This window comes from Pholcus phalangioides, unplaced genomic scaffold (assembly GCF_987345545.1).
Source record: "Pholcus phalangioides strain wild (caught in Gottingen) unplaced genomic scaffold, Ppha-v1.0 ptg000027l_1, whole genome shotgun sequence".
Lineage (NCBI taxonomy): Eukaryota > Metazoa > Arthropoda > Arachnida > Araneae > Pholcidae > Pholcus > Pholcus phalangioides.
The window spans coordinates 5,812,862-5,833,583 of NW_028301617.1; the positions used below are offsets into that span (position 1 = coordinate 5,812,862).

Consider the following 20,722-nt stretch of genomic DNA (forward strand, 5'->3'; position numbering starts at 1 on the left):
AGGGTGATTATAGCTAAAGTTCTGATTTCAAAACACTGTAAAAAAAGAATAATTGTCAGAATGAATTGAAAATTGACATGAATATTCCTGAAGAAATAGAATTTTATTTGGTAAAGGGGAAAAAATACTTGAAATTAATGACATCCAACATGTGGGAAATTTGCTCGCAGAATGGAAACAATAGCCAATCATGGCGAAATGATAACTTAATTATAGCATTGCACAATTTCATAATTCATGGAAATATAAAAAAAACGGAAAGATTGAACAAATAACTACAACTTACTCAAGAAATGTTAAATATGTTGAAAGAGCACACAAAAATTCTTGTTCAACAACAGATCAGAGTATGCCATGGTCATTATGTGGATGCACTTGCAATTCACCTTTATTAAATGAAACGTGCCCCTATGTTGATATTCTTGAGGAACTTCTAACATATAGGGGATGTGCTGGAGATAGCAATTTACCAAAGTTTGCAATCTGACCACTGTTCATAAAATTTTGAGGTTACCCTCCCCCCCCCCCCCTTCACAGCCAGAAGTTGCAAGGGTTAAGTTGCATCCTGTTATTGTCAAAATGGGGCTTTGCTGGTATTGCAATGCACCTTGATAGAAGTTGTTCTATCTACACACTGATGCTGTGGAAGTGCCGAAATGATGTGGTTGCACAAAATAGATTATACTGCTAGCCAAGTACAGCATCATGTACTTGCACATTTTGCACTACAGTCGGTCCCCCGTATTCGCGGGGGTTACGTTCCGGGAGTGACCGCGAATAACAGAAACCATAGGTTTTTTATTGTATATCTCTTTTATTGAATATCATGAGAAAGAGCAGGGTGACGCAGAGGTAGAAGGGAATGTAAAAGAGGATGCAGCAATTGTTGGCGATGTTTTATGAAAGAATGTTGTTGTTGTTGTAATTTTTCTGTTTGCTGTGTTTTCTTCATATCATTAAGTATGTCGGAGTATGTTGGCAAGGCTTCCTCTACTAATTTTTCTACATGTGAAGAACGTAAAATAGAGGGATTTATGTTATGAAAATAATCTATTGCTGATTTCAGCTTGCGAATCCCTTTCACTATGTTACTTGTGGTGAACTTGTCTTCTACTTCTTTATCTCGATCTTCTTTATCTGGTACTGTTTCAGTAACAGTTAGCTGCATTAACTCCTCCTCGGTCAACCCAATATCAAAAGAACTTTGAATAGCATGTATTCACTAACAAGGTACCTCCTGACTTCCGAAACGAAAAACCGTTTACACTAATCCAGGAAAAGTGATTTCATAGTCCAAGCCTTTTTATTGTTCGTCCAAAATACTGGGAGCTCTGGCTTATCCTTCCCTTCAACGCTCGCGAATTCGCAGATTTGAAAATGATGGTGGGCTTTATCATGTACTCATACGCATTTGCGCAAAACAACATAGTAAGTCTATCTCTACTTGCCTTAAAACCAGGAGCTCGCTTTCTTCCTGTTGCTTAACTTCTTTGCGGCATTTTCTTCCAAAATAGTGTAGTTTCGTCAGCGTTAAACACCTGGTGAGGTGCATAACCCTTCTCTTTAATAGTTTTCTACAAATTTTTCGAAATTTTCTAGCTGCCTCCTGGTCGGCAGAGGCTTGATCGCCAGTGCTTTTTACATTGCGCAATCCGAATTGTTTCTTAAACCTATGAAACAACCTTTACTTGCATAAGATTCTGATGAAATAGATGTTTCACCAGCCCTTTCCTTATGGAATAGTAACATTTTTCGCATTTTCTGTTATAATATTACAATCAGTTGAAATACTTTTTTGTGTCAGTCTTGTACCCACAAAAAACAGCATTTTCTGTAGGTGAAACACATGGATCCCATAGGTGCTGCAAAGTTTTGACTGCCACAGGTGCGGCTACAGCTACGACTGAACGAATTTCAGATTCCATTTTCTTGATATAACTCGCCGAACATTCGTTGATTCCGTAATGGCGGACCACAGAAGGTATTGACTTCGCCAAGCAGTCAATATATCAAATTTTTCTTGTCAAGTTTTCATTTTGATTTACCTTTTCAAAGCATTATCAGTAGCACTAGAAAAATGACCCATCCTAAACAAGCACAACTCAAATTTTGTAAATAAAACACGTGAACGACGATTGCTGAGTATTTTAGAGAAAAATTCCAATAAAGGAAAAAATCGCGAATACGGGGGGCCGACTGTACATGCACTTTTTTTCCTTTTGCGAAAGAAATTTCCATTGATTCAGGAGTATCCATACAAATTTTCAAGTCATTCTGACCAGTACTTATTGTATAGTTTTGGAATCAAGACTTTAATTATAATCACCCTGTATATAGCTGATTATTTTTCATAAATCCGTTACTACTATACAGTATAGCCTTGATTAACTGGGCTAAAACTAAGATTGGGAGATATACAGTAGATGTGCTACTTATGGGAAAGAAAATTAAAATGTCTGAGGTAATGTAACTACTAGTACACTAGTCTTTGTCCTTTAAGGGCAGCTGGTGTCTTTATTGGATTATAGTACCACCTGCCCCTAGCATGATGGTGTCACTACTGTTGCTGCTTCTTTGTGAAGGGGAAAAAGAAACCCTGTGAGATAATACACCACTACATTTAGATGTGTGATGCAATCCTTATTCATGAATTTGCTAAATATATAGAGCAGTGTTTCTTAACCTTTTTTTGCCCGTGGTCCCCTTTGAACCTTTTTTTTTTTTCTTGTTTCTCTCCTGTCTTACCCAGAGTCTTCAACTCTCTCATCTAGAAGCAAGATCCTTTATTCGTATTGAAATGATTTTTTCAATGAATTTATACTGAACGAAAATTTTGCAAAGAAAATTGGGTTCCAGACCACTGACCTAGAATTTATTGATCTCCCCGCTAGTCTAATAAATAATGCCCCCCCCCCATGGGGGGTCCCATACTTAGCTCGAAATAAACAGCCTACATATTTCCTACTTATTTTCAAAATTAATTGTACTATACAAAATATCATAAGGTTACTTATGGACCCCTCCCAGGCATGACCCCTCATCAGACTGGGACTGTCAGAGCTGCAGCCCTGGGCCTGATATGTTTTTCATAATTTTTTGTTTTTCACACTATTTTAATATAGAGAAGGGTTCTGTGAAAAATCTAGCCGGGGACCTGCGAAAAACCCCTTCCTAGGGAACATGTTGCAAAATGTAGGCCTGTGGGGAATCCATACCCTATGACGGCCTTGGTTTTATGGGTAGTTTTGTTGGATTCTGTAAGTGTAAAGTCACTAATATAAAAGCTTTATTTCTTCACACTTTAATTTTTCTTCTCAGCTCTCTACAGCCCTCCAAACCACCTGTCATGGCCCTTTCTCCATTTTCTTCCGTGTCCCCCTTGAAGTATCCCAGTACCACTCCCGGTTGAGAATCACTGATATAGAGCATCAGAACGTAGCCAAAAGTTAGAAAATGTGGTGAGAATAAGAAATTTTGGCTTCTGTATATAACTTTAAATAACTAAGATACATCATATGAAAATATATATATTCAGGCCACTTTTATGACACTTTTTGAAGAAAAAAAAACACTTATACCGTCTTATGCCATTTAAAGATATACCGTCAGAATGTACCCCAAGAATATAAAATGTGGTAAGAATTAATTATTTTGGCTAATAATGAATCAATATGATATTTTTCAAGGAAAAAATGATATTTAGGCCATTTTTATCTGATTTTTTGGAGAGAAAAAAAACCCACTTGGTTAAAACCAAGCAACCCTGGTTAAAATGTGCATTCAACATGGCTGACACTTATTATAATTTAATTTTTATGGCAAAATATGTGCCGTGGTCGTATCGCAAACTAATAAACTCATCACCTACTGAACACAAAACACGCCGAACGCTGGGCACACGAGCACACTGTTAAGTTTCACCAACTCAATAATGCTCTGACAGCTCCCATACTCAGGTGTGAAACTATGTGGTAGTTAAAGGTGGGTAGATCAGAGTTGTGGATCATTGGGGAGGGAAAAGAAAATCATTTCCCAGGAAATTCCTTCACAAGGATTTATATAATTAGGGAATCAGAAGTAAAAGTGTCGGAATCATTTGCTTTAAATTTAATCAAAGGTATTATTGAAAGAGCTAAGGTTTTCCAAAATTGAAAATCAGTCAGAAGAGAACTTATAGATTGATTTATTAGTAAGTGTATAAATGTGCTTTATACTTAATTATAATCGTTTTAGATTTATTACATGTTTCGAATTCTCGGTGCTAATGGGTTTCTTTGCAAGCTTTCTCTGCTAATAGATAAGGAAAGTAAAATAACTTAGTTATAAGCTGATAAATTTTCTTCAATGAACCTTTGGATTGAACATTTTTTAAGAAAATTATTTATTTGATTCACTGGGATATATACCAGTAAATAATTGTTGGGAGGGGAGGGGGAAGTAACTATTGGCGTACGCAAAGAAGGGGTTTGGGGGTTATGCGCGCCCCCCCCCCCAATTCAAGCCGAGATTATAGTGTTATTTTGCAGGAAAAACGTAACCTCCCTCCCCCCCCCACTTAGAAGAAAAAAAAAATTAACCCCCCCCCCCCCTGATAATATTCTGCGTACGCCTATGGAGGAAACCATCTATATATATAAAATTGATTTTCTGTCTGTGTGTGTGTGTGTGTATGTATGTTCTCTATACAAATCTACAATTTTTGATCGATCATCGCCAAATTTTGTATATATACCAAATGGGACCCGACTTGAACGATAGGCTACTTTAAAATTTCGTCAAAGCAGGGCAAATGCCCCAAATGGGCAAAAAACTGTCGAGTAACAATGGTTTTTGGGCCTCAACAATCACTTTCCGAACGTTTACTTTGGTTACCGTGGTTCCCTAACAATGCGTTTCAAACGTGTTTTATGCCTTTACAATGCGTTTCAGACGTGTTTTATGCCTTTACAATGGTTTGTCACTTCTCTAATCCCGTTAGCATATGTATAATAGTTTATTCCTTTATAATGGTTGGCCACATTTTCAATACTCCCAGTAATGAGGCTTTTTGAATACACGTCATAATCATCATCAGCATCGCTCTGAGGGTCAGGAAAAGGGTAATCCTCATAGAAATCAGTGTTAAAATTGCAGATTTTACTGCAGAAATGCGGAAATTTGGCGGTTTTTTCCACCACACATCAATAATTTTAAAAAATTTTATTGAATTCTAGATTTTTGAAATATTGAGTTCGCTTAGAGATGTACGAAGCCCAGGAGATTAAATATGAAGTGATTAGCTAGACCTACTTTTGAGTTGAGATCCATGCAATAACATTGATTTCAACTTTTTATTTATACCTTCTCAAGTATGAAAATTAATGTCTCCTTATTGTCTAACTGCATAAATTCATATAGTTTAGATTGTTTTAAAATTAATTATGGGCCCATAAAGTAATTCCACAGCTTTAACATTTTTTGAAGCAGAAACAGGCAGATGAATAACTAGAACTTCAGGGAAGGGGGGAAGTCGAAATACTTGGCACCCCTTGGAAAAGAAAAAAAATATATATTCATTTCTACATTTCTTTAAATCTAGATTTGTTTATTTCATGAGTCGCGCATTAAGTCGCCATATTGGTTCAACTTGAACACGGTTTGTATGTCCCTCAAAGAAAGAGGGAGATGTCACGTGATCCAAAAAGCCTCATTGAAGAAAGTCCGGGCAACGCCGGGTATTATAGCTAGTACTTAATATTTATCCAGAGGTTTCCAGTCTCACTTAAAACGTGCCCAGATTTTGCCAATAACCCGGATCCTGGGACCCAGTTAAGTTCGAGTACATCGGCACCTCTGATTCGGAATGCTGATGGACAAAATCAGATCTGTGCATGAAAGAATTTATTATTATCAATCGACTGTGATGATTTTTGTTTCCTCTGCAGGCGATTGGTGCACTGGATTGAAATAGATCTTCAGAAGCATCTGACTAACTAATGCAGCCAGTAACGAAGTATTCATGAAAACCATGAACATTTGGCTTGTTATTTTTCCTGCTCTTCATCTAAAATCCTGTCCTCTTGGTGCTTATACCAGGAAAAGAACCTTTAATGTCAAAACACCGATGAACTAGTGGAGACGATTTCAAAAATTATTCTTACGTGAAACTTAGGTAAAAAGGGAGAAAAGAATCGCGCATCTAAATCACAGAATATACAGAAGCTCGTTTGCAGTGTTTGAATAAAAATAGAATAAAGTCATTAGATATTGGTACGATCGCTACAAAACAGTTCCATAGGGCTTATGATTTAGAAGCAGTATGTCTCAATTACGGGAGACGTTGCAATGCTTCCTACAACATAGCCAACCACTCCTCTTGGTTTCATATAATCAGATCGACACTGCAGCGAATGAAATTATGTGCGAGATTTGTCATAAGGTTTTTTCAGCAAAGGGTCATTTGGTTGAACATATGAAACTACATACTAGTGAAAAGAAACATGAGTGCACCATTTGCAAAAAGCGTTTTTTACATCAGTGTCAACTGGTTGCTCATATCAAGACCCACATTGATGATTACCCATATCAGTGCGATATTTGCGGCAAAAAATTTGCTTATAATTCAGTCTTTAAAAACCATCAGGCAGAAGTACACGATGGAAAGAAACCATACGCTTGTGACGTTTGCGGTCGAAAATTTGCCAATAGGGTTTCCTCAAACAGGCACAAAAGAGTAGTTCATTTGGGTGAGAAACCGTATGAGTGCGAGGTTTGCGGTAAATGTTTTCAGTGTAACTCTTTTTTAATAGCCCACAGAAGAACACACACTGGAGAGAAACCATACGAATGTGAGGTTTGCCATCATGCATTTACGACTGTCTCTCGATTAAACAAACACAGAAGAGTGCACACTGGAGAAAAACCGTATACCTGTGACGTTTGCGGTAAAGGATTTTCAAAAAAGTCGAGTTCAGACATGAATTCATCTCGGAGAAAAGCCGCAATATGAATGCCACGAATGTGGTAAATTTTTTACGTCTAGCAGTGGTTTAACTGTGCACAAAAGGACACACAGTGAAGAGAAACCGTATGAATGCGAGGTTTGTCACAAACTGTTTCCGTTCAAAGCTGGCTTAACCTCTCACAAAATAACACACACTGGAGAGAAACCGCATGAATGCGACGTTTGCCACAAATTGTTTCAGTGTAAATCCAGCTTAAACTCTCACAAAAATACACACACTGGAGAGAAACCGCATCATTGTGAAATTTGCTGGAAGGGATTTGCTGTGAGATCTTATTTAGCAGTGCACAAAAAAATACATCTTGGAGTGAAGTTATATAAATGCGATGCTTGCAGCAAAAGTTTTGCCTTCAAATCTAGTTTGAAATTGCACCTAAGAACACACACTGGAGAGAAACCATATGAGTGTGAGGTTTGTTCTAGGAAATTTTCGTGTAGCTATACTTTCGCTATGCACCAAAGAGTACATACTGGAGAGAAACCATACGAATGCGAGGTCTGCTGTAAGAGATTTTCGTGTAGCTCTACTTTAAGCAAACACCGAAGAGTACACACCGGAGAAAAACCATTTAGTTGTGACGTTTGCGGCGGAAAATTCGCCCAAAAGTCTTATTTAACGGCACACGAAAAAATACATTCAAGGGAAAAACTATATGAATGCAAGTTGTGCGATGAAAAATATTCATCGAATCGTGACTTGAACTCGCACAAGAAGACCCACTCTATCTAAAATTAATTTAAAACACAATCCTCGAGAAAGGACATGGTGCTTGAGCATAGAAAATCTGTTAGATTTCAAAGTTAACCAACGTAATAATTAAAAGGATTTGTAGGAAGTCCCTTAGCATCTACTACTTTCAGAAAATAACTTCAATGCTACTACATCAGCGATATTTTTCTCAATGTCCGCGATATTCAACCGGAATACGTATTTAAATTGCTTTATATACAGGGTGAACGTGACCTGTTCTGCCAAACTGGAAGGGGGTGATAGAAGAGCTCAAGCTGTAGCTAGACGGGTGTTTGTGGAATAGGTGATTAAATTTTTGGTGACAATTCGATTTTGAACTTTGCCAATCTTTCAGCGCTTGCAATTCGTCGTCACATCCAGACATTTCAATGAAATTGGCGTCACCTTATTGGAATTTTTTTGTTTTTCACAAATGTATGCTTGATTTGCTTGTAGATCTTTCCGAAATTACACAAATTAGGTTTTCTCAGATTTGACATTTTGTTCCATAATCTTGGTTGTCCACCATAACTCGAAAACGGTTCGAGAACGGACAGGGTTGGTAGGGCGTCTCATGTTTCCACTAGGGCTCGTTTATCACCTCCTTTCGTTTGGCAGAATAGGTCACGTTCGCCCTGTGTAGTTATCAACCATATTTTAGACAAATAAAATTGAGATATTTCTTGTACATGTCTACTTGAAATTATTTCAATATTGAGTATGAGTTTAAAATTTCAGTTTGTGTTTCGTGTGAAGGATAACTTTATCCTTTAAAAGCGCGCTACATATAGCTAACTTGTCACAGAAACTGTTTTCAATTTATCCTTGTTTATTTTCTCGTTAAAAAAAGTAACCAATGGTGAAAGAAGCTGTGGACCCGCACCACACTGTCACTTTTAGGTCATGAAGAGATTTTTTCCATCACTGCATGTGGGTTCTCTGTTGTCCATATGTGGCAGTTTTGTGTGTGTGTGTCGACACTTCCACTTAGGGAAAAGTGTGCTCCGTTTGTCCACAACACATTTGAAAGCAAGTTTGCATCATCTTCGATTTCCAAGAAAACCCGGTTTGCCGTTGTTCTCACATGCTGTAAAATCAGTTGGTCTCAGGTCTTGCAGGTGTGGGATTTTGCACAGATATTTCTTGAAAGCGATCCCAAGAGAACGCCCCAAGCTTCCATCAGAAATTCCAGTTCCCAACGTGAAATTACACGTACACTGCATTCACCGAGTGCTGATGATAATATACACTGCTCAAAACAATTAGGGGAGCAAGCAAAAAAAGTGAAGAAAACCGTGCGAGACAGCCACGTATTCGCATACAATGGATAGTACACGCGTATCAATGCGCAATACAGAAAAAAGACGTAAAAAAATTTGGAATTAAGCTTTAATTCTTTGAAAATATGGAAAAAACATGAAAAGATGATTTAGGGCAACAATTTGGTTACATGTAAACGATAAAAAAAGTACTGTTTAGACATGATGCATGAGTTTTAATAGGGCGTGTGGTCTCCTCGAACAGCTAAGACTGCTGCACACCTGTTTGCCATGGATGCGATGAGGTCATCGATCAGACTTTGGGGAATACTGTTCCACTCCTCAAGAAGTGCAATCTGCAAGTCTCGGACAGTAACAGGCGGCCTTGGTCGCGCAGCAATGCGTCGTGAGCATGTCCCAAACATGCTCGATTGGATTCAGGTCAGGAGAGCACGCTGGCCATTCCATACGCTGTATTGTTTCAGCTTCAAGCATGTTCTCCACCAGACGATCTCTATGCGGTCGGGCATTATCATCCTGGAAAACAAAGGAATCTCCAATGGCTCCAGCGTAAGGGATGACATGAGGTCGCAGTATCTCGTCTGCATACCTTCGGGCCGTCAAAGTGCCATTCCGAATGATATGCAGGTCCGTACTTCCGCCTATGCTGATTCCACCCCATACCATCCAACCAGCTCGTCTGTATTGTGACCTTTCACGAACGAATGCGGGGTTATTTCGAGTGCCCCTGTCCCTCCATACCAGAACACGTCGGGTGTCACACTCCAGACTGAATCGGGACTCGTCTGTAAACAGCACTTGGCTCCAATCACGTTGCTCCCAATCTCGATGTTCAGAAGCCCATCTTCTTCGGGCCGCACGGTGGCGTGGGGTCAACGGAATGCAGACCATTGGCCTACGTGCATAGAGCCCTCCCTCATGAAGCCGATTACGTACTGTTTGGCTGGACACCCTTCGTCCTGTTGCCAAGAGCAACCGTATTTGCAGCTGCGTAGCATTCTCTGTTCTGTTTCGATGGGCTGTTAACTGTATGTACCGGTCATCAGTTGCTGTAGTGGCGCGTGGCCGACCTTGCCCTGGTCGACGTCTATCATTTCTTGTTTCTTGGAATCGATTCCACAGCCTTGCAACAACACTTCTGGCGACTCCAACAGCGTCCGCGACACTACCTTGTGTTTGCCCGGATTCCAGTCTGCCTATAACACGCCATGCCATGGATTCCGGTAAATCACGCTGTTGAGACATCCTCAAGTCACCTTGTCTCAAAAAAAAATACTGCGCAATCGAATTTCACAGTTACGGCAGTAAAACGGACGTTTCTGCAACATCCCGATTTCTGCCCTTATCTCCTTTTTCTGGTTTTTGACGTCATGAACTTTGATTTGCATATGAAGTTTTCTTCTTCCGTTTCCTGCTAGGCTTTAAATTATGGATGATTCATTTTATGTTACTTATCGGTATACATCTTTGCGTAATTTTGTTAAAACCATGTGCTCCCCTAATTGTTTTGAGCAGTGTACATTTATTTTTATGGGGAAATTGCTAGGCAAGAACTGTGTTTTTGGGTATCGTGTTCCTCCCCACTCGTTCATGAGGTGGACTTTTTTTGGTCTCCCGCACGTGTCTTTCAAAGAGCCCGTTTCCTCGATTTTTTACATCAGTGCTGTTACTCAGTGCTGAAATTGTCTCATCGGTCTTTTTCCAATTTTAACTCCCCACATTGTTTGATAGAACGCAAAATTAAATTTGCTAATTCTGGATTTTTATAAAATAGTTCAACTAATAATGCTTTTTCTCGTAAAGATAACATGTCTGCAGATCAATTTGCATCGAACTTTTGAAAAGTAACCTCTCTCACAGCAAAATCTTAATCTGAAAAAAAAAATCGAAACAACATCTTTGTTCAGATGTTACGCAATGAACTCGTCTGCTTATGAAATGCATGTTAGGCACCATCTGTTGAACAAAAATGTGACTATTCAATTTTTTTCTATTGTTATGAAAAATAAAATCGTGGATGTTTATAACATATCTATGAAAACCACATCATTCTATTGAACCTATTTAAATACTTTACGATCAAAGACGTAATACTGCGTCCAAACGCCAGTGGAATAATTTCAAAGAAGTGTGTGTTTTCTTTCCTCTCTCATTACCATAAAATTTTGTTGCAACCCTATAAAAAGTACTTTTTGTCTCCGTGATGAGGAGCAAAAAAACACTGAAATAGGTTGCACTACTTACATGTACGTGAGAGGGGAAGAAAACAGGAAGGTGAGGGTAAGACGCCTTCATATACGTGTATTAAGGAGTTCTAGGTGAGGGTGAAATTAGAGATATACTTCATACTTACTATCTGACAGAGAGAGTATAGTAATATATACTGTTTTCCTTTCATGTTTTTTTCTTTCTTTTCTACATTTTTCTCTTCCTTCTTCTAGCATACCATTAAGGTAGAACAAGGTTATAAAAACTTGTATTTATCGCTGATTCGTCAAGCAAATATAATCCGAATTTCTTGCCAATCGCTTGTGAGTGAAGCGGTTAAAAAGTCTTGAGACTTTTTGATCACTCTGTACTTAAACTCAAACTTTAAAACTGACAAGGGTTCGAAGGTATCATCCTCAAAAAATTATGAAAAAAATTTAAGCGCATTCATCTCACCCAGAAACACATAAGAACAAAAAATTGGCGCAATGCAATTATTTAAGCCACAAAAAATATCGGCAGTTGGCTACTCATCATCACTCACGCTTCTTGGCGATATCTATAAATAAAACCTTCTCCCCCCTCCCCCTAGAAACTAGTTATTTCTCTTCTATCTGTGCTGTAACAATGTGTTATTTAAATGACGTCACTCTAAGACTAAGAAACTGGGTTGCGAGACTTTAAAATTCATTCTTGGCCCTATTGGCGTTCAAAATATTGATATTTACAATGTTTCTTGAGTGACCCATAATAATTCCGCTGCATATTTTTGTGCATATTCAAATAAGTGGCATTAATGGTAATATTTTCGAAACTTTTAGAGGATCACAACTTTGGACCCTTTCCTTGTGAGTCATGGACCAGCAAGAAATTGATTGAAAATATTTATATATTTTCGATCAACCCCGTATCATAAACTGCAAATCATTGGTAGCTTGAGAGGAAAGTGCTCCATCCCTAACGTCCATGGGGATTGTGCACATTACTCATCCCGTGAAGACAATTTTGAAGTCGACATTTGGAGATAACCATGGTTTTCGTCGGTCTTTTCAGCACGAATGGTCTCCAGGTCACTTTGTGATTTTTGGTTATGGGGCTATTTGAAATCCCGCTTGTGATCAGAGATAGGCCTATGTCATTGGACCAGTTGAAAGATGCTGTTATGGAGAATGGGAAAAATGGAAGGTGTAGTGTTATTATTTCTGTGATGATTATTTATTATACTCATTCTTCATACTCACACACACACACGTAAATACTCCCTGTTCATATGTGGCCCACACGTAAAAACAAACACTACACAGTCACTAATTACTCTTATTAATTATGTGTTTCAGCGAGGCTGAAAATTGTATTATTTTTTATATATTTCAAAATTGTTAAATCCCTCATTTGTGGACATTTTCTCTGTTCCCCCATGCTCATGAGCGGCAAATAAAATCAAGAAATCAAAATTCCAGATTTCTATCATGATCGTGTTTCGACATGAAACTTTGCTTGCTCTCCCTTCCCTAGTCCCTCCTCCTCTTCTCCCCCCCAGGGGTGAGTCACCATTTTCGCGCGCTTTCATCGAGAGGACATGACGTGGCTATCTGGTGACCCCTCCGCCTCCAATCGGAAGGCCGGAAAGTTGAAGGTCGAGATAAGAGTTGACGAAGACGAGGCTTCCTTTTTTTTTGGGGACTGAGAGATGTTGAGGTAGGACGTGCTCTCCTGAAGCTGCGTGGCCCCCCTCGCCACCTACTCCCCCGTAAGTCCGAACAATCCTCCTGCCCACGACTAAAGAAAAACTCCCCTCCCTCAACCATCCGGGAGGAAGTGGCGAAAGCCGGTATCGCCAAGGGTCAGCGACAGGGCCGTGGCCTTACTACCTGCCAAGATGCCGAGCTCCAGTTCCAGACACCAATAAACGACTGAAAAGAGCGACACATCCCGACGAACGGTATCAGCCAGCCACCGGGACATCAGCATGGACCAACAACCAGTGCCGAGCTCTAGTTTCTAGGTGTCACCAGTGAAGATGGAAAATTCGACTCTTCATCTATGAGTGACCTGTCAGCCACCATCACGTCCGTATCGCTCCAATGAGTGACTTCTGCCTTCCGCCTTCCTGAGACAATTCACATTCCACCGGAGAATGAGCTGAGGTCTTCATCCTCCGTGGGACAGCTCGGTAAAGTACCCTAAATTTACCTATCTTTCGGATACCCCCCCCCCCCACTTTTTGCTGTCTCCGTCATCTGACGATAATGTCCATGTACAGCTATTAATATCTCTGTAATATTCATATTATTAATATCTCTGTAATATTCATATTATTCGTTCCAAAAGGGGCCCCTAGAACCAACGGTTCATTTTTTTAGAATTAAATTCTTAATTATTGAAATGTTGTCTTGCTTGATTCACTGTATCCTGTGATTTGTTGAGATAGCTTTTCCTTTCTATTTTTGGTAATAATATATTCTCAGAAACTATAAAAGAACCTGGGTGGTTATTCACCCCCTTTCCCCCTCTTATCACGGCATTCCTCTATTTAAATTAGGTAACGGTAAAATTAATGCACTAAGAGTTAAATATCTAAATAAACCATATAACAATGCTACACGGCATTAATTTTCAGGGATACGCTCTGAAATGCTGTACAGGGTGGTTTTTTTTTTATGGTCTGACGGATGTACGATGGGTGTCACATTGAAAAGATACAGGGTAACTATCGACCGCCCAATAATTACGCACATGATTCCTTGTAAAAAACTAATAAGGAAAAGTGTTTTTAATTTTTTTTATCTGACCCATAATTAATGAGTTATAACGCTTTAAAAATTGATGATTTCACTTCAAAATCTTGCCAAATCCATCAATCATTCACCAAACGTGTAACTTAGCGCTTTTGGAAATGCTAAAAATATATTAACCCCCACACACAAATCCAGAAAACGAAAGATAAAAACACGTTTTTTCGTCGCACTTTTCAGGAAAGAGGAAAAAACCATTTTTTTAAAGTCAATCAGAACATGTTCTTGCGTCTCACAACGCCAGCTTTACAGAGGTTACAGATAAGCGTTAGTCATTTTGTTTTGTTCTCCAGAAAGTACGATCTATTTTATTTTAGTTTTTGTTTAAAATTTCTAATTTGATGGCATTCAGCATACAATATTCTTGTATGCTGAACTACCCTTAAAAATTTTTGACAGATTCTAAAAACTAAACGTTTGTGAGTAGATTAAAATAGCCCAATTTTCGGCCATAAAAAAACAATTTTCATCTTCCCAAAGGAAATTTTAATGTTTTTAGGGTATATTGGGACTGCTGATTTCAAAACTAGTGTTGGTTTTGCAGAATCGGCTCTAGTTTTTGAGATAAAATGCATATCATCAATATTTCAATATAGTCTGCAGCCACTAATTTTTTCTGAAGCCACGTGGAAATTTTTTTTTCAACAATCGGTGTGATCACCCCCCCCCCCCTCCCCATTGACCCGCACGGCTTATGGTATTGTCATTGAAATTCCACTTTCACCTCATCCCAAAAACTGGAGCCGATCTGATAAAACCAATTTCGGAATCAGTGCCCAAAATCAGTATTAAGTAGTGTAATCAATACAAAAAATCCGAAACCAAACATTATTCTCAATTCGTTCCCTTTTCTTTTCTCGTGACTTCTGTCTCTCCTTGGCCTTTTTCCAACCTCTTTTCTCCTGAACCTTACACGTCCCATCATCGAAAAGCACATCCAACATTTTTTAAATGATGATGATGATGCTTCAAGAGCGTAACTCAGTTTCTCAACGGCTACCGTGACAGGGCGTCGGCATTACCATGCATATCACCCTTTCGGGTCCGCCTGGTCAACGCATGACGCTATCCGGTAGGCGAGCGTTGTATCGTGCAGCAGCAGCTACTGTGGCGGCGACGGCCATACCACCCTTGAACGGCAAATAATGGTTGTTCATCCAAGGGTTCATGGGATGGTGAAGTTATGGACCGGCATAAGCGAAGGATGACCTTTCCCTGCCCTGATTCCTGGGCACGCCGTTGTTGGCGATTGAAGATTTAGCCGGTTGGCTTCTGGCTTTCTCGGTCTTCGGCTGCCGGTTCGTAGCTCTGTTGATTCCTTTGGCAAATGGACAAGAAAACAAATCGCCAGTCCGATTGCTTGGACGTTTCCTGACTGGCCTGGAATCGGTTTGGTGCTGATCTCCTTCTGTTGACAGGATGTCCATCGTCGTACCGTTTCGAGTTCATTTTCTTGAGCTGCGAGGCTTTGCCCTCGGATGCGGAGTCGTCTCGATTGGTCTTGCACATGTCTGAGAGGAGAGGTGCTACTACTAAACCAGACATGCATCGTCCATATTCTTCTGCGGAACCTCTAACGAATTGGTACATGTTGGAATGTGTGTGTATGTATAGTGAACCTCCCGTGAAGTTTGTTTCTGTGTAATGCTTGTTATGTGTAGTGCTGCCACTAGTTTTTCTAACTATGAGTAAAATTCAATGATTGAATGATTTGTCGTTGTAGGCCTGTTGCTGTCTGTGGCGAGACTTTTTAATGGGGAGATCGGCTCGCATTTGCTCCTCGAAGTTAGAGGAAAGGTGCTACCTTGACACCGTTCTCGGTGATGTCGCCGCCTTCTTCAGCGATCGCCTCTGGGCGGATTGGTGGGCCTTGTACTCGACGAGGGCGAACGCCTTCTTCACAACGTCCCCGTTGATGTAGAGGCGGCGCCTCGTACAGACATCCGGTATGTTAGATCCTCGATTGACGACTTCGCCGTGTTCCCTCGAAAGCCGGTATGAGCACAATCCGGCGCACTTTAGTTCCTTCTCCCTTGACTTGGATTTTGTTCAAGTTCCTGAGACAGTACCGGACGACCCTCCAGTCCTTAGTCAGGGTCTTAACCTTCCTGAAGGATGAGACCAACCTCAGACTGATGTAGTCTTCACGATGTTGAAGTCGGTGAAACAGCTCTCGACTTGGGATATGATCTTCTCTTTAAGTTTCTTCGTTAGGTATGCAGAAATCGCTGTTATTGCCGTTGTTGGCCTTCCGTTTGCCATCGGCAGATGAAGTACACACGCCGTCCTTCCGGCTTGGTTCATTGATCGGACTTAGAACTAGTACATTTCCCAAGAGTGCGTCGTATGCCATCGGACTTATTAACATTTCATTTATCAAGCGACTCGACACTTCGCAAGTAATCGGCACGTACCCGTGTTTACCGTCGCTGATCTTCATCCTTCATATTTTGAGAGGGGCTATCTCGCTTTCGCCAAATGCGGACTTGACTCTTATTCTCACCTCGCCTTCACTGTCGTCGATCTCAACCAAATCCGATCTAACGACTGAGATCTGGGCCCCGGAATCGACTACACCTCTTATTGTCTTCTGACCACATTCAAACTCACGTCTGCGGTGTGTCAATGTTTGCACCAACATCAGCTGCTGGCACCGTGATACGTGCTGTTAAGACTGTGGTTTCTTCAATTGTGTCCCCCCCCCCTCTTCTGTCTGGACGGGGTTCGCCTGGATCCGGCTCAATGGCTCCTGCTGACCTCTTGCAGGACAAAATCTCGCTATATGGCCTGCTCCACACGCATAACAAGTGACTGCGGCTCTCTCTCTCTGGTATTCGAACCCATCGTCACCTTAGGCGGAGAGGACTCACCCTGAAAATCTCTGGTTTCCGCTAGCTTTCCACCTCGGACTTTGGTGAACCGGTCTTCCTCGTTTTGTCACTAGGACGAGGTGCAAAACGACAACGTAAAATAACGATCGCGCAGTAAACACGTACGCACTGTATGCATCTTCCCTCAAAAGATTTGACATGATACTGAAGGTAAAAAAAATTGCTACATTTTGGCAAATAAGTGTTGATTTGGCTAAAAAAATTTCAAACAGATCTCATTTGGCTAACACTACAAATCTGGTGATAAATTTGCCAACATAGGGGACGAAGCGCAATTTGAGAATGAGCTTTTCTATTAATGCTTGGAATTTTTCAGTACTCTCACCGTTTCTATATCGGTTGAAATTTGTAGTATTTAAACAATTTCTTGATGACTTTGTTTTATTTTTCTCTTCCTCGGAAGGATGTGACCAAGGGATCTCAATGGTTTCTGTTCCACGGACAGTTTCTGCCAAAATAAATAAAATGAAGAAGAAAAATGAAAGTCACGGACCCTTTCACTAAATAATATTTTGTATATACAAATTGTAGCAATGTGAAAAAATTAGTATTGTTTTCTCATCCAAGCTCACGCCCCCCCCCCCCCCCCAAAGGACCCTCGTGTGTGGAAAATTCATCGCCAACAATTCACTGCCACAAAATTCACCAACAAAAATTCACTGCCACTCAATTTAACGATAGAAAAAAAATTTACCACGATGAAAATTCAGCGCCATAGTGATTGGCACAGCAGGTGATATAATGTGCGAGTCAGGGAGTGGGCAGGTAAGCGAATGAGAAGGTGAGTGACCGAGTCACCCATACGATCCCTCACCGAATCGCTCGCTCTCGTAATTGCTCAATTACTCGGTCACTCACTCACTGGAGACAGTCTGTTGTCGTTGATTTTTCTATCTGTGAATTGTTGGTGGTGAATTTTGCATAAATCGAGGACCTCTGGTAAAACACCACTGGTTTTGACAAAGTAAATTGCCATTTTGGCTTCCTTAATGTGGATAGGAGTTTCTTTCTCTGATAGTTTTTTTATTCAAAAAGTAGACTAATTGAGGAGGTGGCAAAACCCCCGAATTGCAAAATTTAAGGACGCAAAACAAAAAATAATTTCTACATAACCATAAAACAAAACGTTTTTTAAATATTGAAGTTTCACGGAAGTGGCGGAGGGAGGGGGGGGCTCATCTGACAAAAGTTATACTGACGGGGAGATATCGTAATTTCAGAGGTGGTTTGGTAGGCGTGGCCGAAAAGGGGTTGGGAATCACTGTCCTAGAGTTTTCTAAGCATATCTTTCTATTGTAGACATTTAAAAAGTTATAAAGTTTTCGAAATTCTCGCGACTTTCGGATCACTCTGTATTATATTCACGTGACAGTCATAATTATAATCAGTATTATAAATCGGCAATTTTTTTTTCCGGAGATTTATGGTAAAAGTATCTCAAAATTCAAAGATCAAACGTGTTCACTGACTTTTTCTACTATTCAGTAAATAAATAATGGAATTACGATTGTGTAGTTTGTTACACCAAAATTATGGACTAAACATTTCTGGCGTTGAATAAATACACCGCGAGTCTTTTTCTCAGTACAGCTGTGCATTATAATTTCATGTACAGAATTACACGATTGAAGATTTTATCTCATAACCATCTACTAGAATGACAATGAAAGAAAATCAGATCTATTCATGAAAGAATTTATTATTAGCAACCGACTGTGATGGTGATTTTTGTTTCCTCTGTAGGCAGTTGGTGAACTCGATCGAAACTGATCTCCAGAAGCATCTAACTGAATTATGGATGGCGATCCTAGACATTTGGCTGATTAGGTTCCTGCGCTTCGTCAAAACCTGCTTTTATTTTCTCTTTAGTAACTGCCTGAATAATATAAACTACCATTGTGTGTTGTCAAAACACAGGTGAATTAGTAAAGGATTTCCGAAGGGCCTCGTACGTGAATACGTTGGTAGTCATCAGAAAAGAATCATCTAAGGAGAATATAAGCACCAAAAATATACAAAGGTTCATTTGCAGTACTTAGCTGAAGCAGCTGTCGTAAGAGTTTCAACAAAACATAGGCGTTTCATCTAGCTTCATCTCATTAAGACGCAAGATGTCTCAATCCGTGGATGAATTACGTAGATGTGATGTCTACAACGAAAAATATGCTCAACATCAACAATATCAAAGCCAACCAGACCTATTGGAGGTTCATGATCAGAGCGGCAGTGCAAAGAAACAGCATAAATGCAGTTTTTGCTGCAAGCTCTTTTCGCAGAAGCATCATTTAAACAATCATATGACAGTACACACTGGTGAAAAGCCATATGAATGCGATGTTTGTAAGAAGAAATTCAGTCAGCCTGCTAACCTTTTTTCCCATTGTCGGACCCACACTGGAGAGAAGCCGCATCAGTGTGTTCTTTGCAAGAAAAGATATTCGCAACGTTCTAAGCTGATTGCTCATAGCAGGACCCACACTGGGGAAAAGCCGCATGAATGTGCTGTTTGCAACAAAAAATTTTCAACAAGTACTCGTTTGCTTGTTCATTGTCGGACCCACTCTGATGAAGAAAAACCCTACGTATGTGAATTCTGTACTAAAAGATTTCCGCGCAGCTCTGCTTTGTGTGCGCACAGAAGAATGCACACCGGAGAAAAACCATATGACTGTGAAGTTTGCGGAAAGGGATTTGCTCAAAAATCTCGCTTAGAGAGGCACAGAAGAGTGCATTCTGGAGAAAAGCCATATAAATGTGTTATTTGCGATAAAAGTTTTCCGTGCAATGCCCAATTGAAGTTGCACCAAAGAGTACACACGGGAGAGAAACCTTACGAATGCGAGATTTGCGGTAGGATGTTTCGGTGTTGCTCAGCTTTACGCAAGCACAGATTAGTACACACCGGAGAGAAGCCGTATAGTTGCGACGTCTGCGGTATACGTTTCACCCAGAGCTCATCTTTGAACACGCACAAAATAGTACATACAGGAGAAATGCCGTATAAATGCAAAGATTGTGGTGAGAATTTTCCAACGAGTCGCAAACTAAACTTGCACAGGAAGACCCACTGCGAAGGCAAATAACTCATTCGTCTTAGCTTTGTATAATTTGACAAATATCGCAGGATTAAAATCCAGGTATGTCCTCTCTACAAGTATCTACAAAGAAGCCACGTGACCATGGGCGGAGATACGGGGGGGGGCGGCGTTGGGGCCCAGCGTCAAAGGTGGAGTCGACTGATCTAATGTATATATGAATTGTCATCATCATCTTGCCCCCCCCCCCAGACTTCCAAGTCTATCTCTGCCTATGCACGTGACTACAAAGGTTGCAAAATGCTAATCGTAAAGAACCGTTTTATTAGGAATGACTTTTCATATACATCAGATGGCTATTGGATGTAAAATAATTTGTTGACCATCCGCGTTTCAAAATGGCCTGTAATTGTACAGCACTGTGATACCATATTAACACATCGAAAGCGGGGAACTGAGATGTCTGTCTCATCTCGTTAGACTGAAATTGAAACTCTCGTTCTTCCGCTGCAGAAAGTTGCCGAGTGTGGTATCTTTCGTTTTTCACCTTTTTTTTTTAAAAACTGGGTGGAAACAATGGTGTTTGGATTAGATCTACTGATGAGAGAAGGGGGGAAAAGCAACAAGGGTGACAGGGTTGCAACATCGTGCCTGTGTTGCTTCAAAAAGAATCGATAAAACACTTTTATCATCACAGCTGAAGAATCGCCCGCATAAGAAGGATTGATAAAATGCTACGAAATGTCGAACTTGGAACAATCCAGCGTGAAATTGACTTTT

General features: G+C 40.1%; 1 protein-coding gene across 1 annotated transcript in view; it reads left to right on the forward strand.

Annotated features, from left to right (window-relative positions):
• LOC149068255 (uncharacterized) overlaps nt 1-20,722 on the forward strand; it is a 49,540-nt gene that overhangs the window by 14,490 nt on the left and 14,328 nt on the right. The window contains exon 2 of the mRNA XM_089251909.1: nt 18,651-19,982. Coding sequence (XP_089108035.1) covers nt 19,019-19,982 — 964 coding nt within the window. The 5' untranslated portion in view covers nt 18,651-19,018. The remainder of the gene's footprint in view (nt 1-18,650; nt 19,983-20,722) is intronic.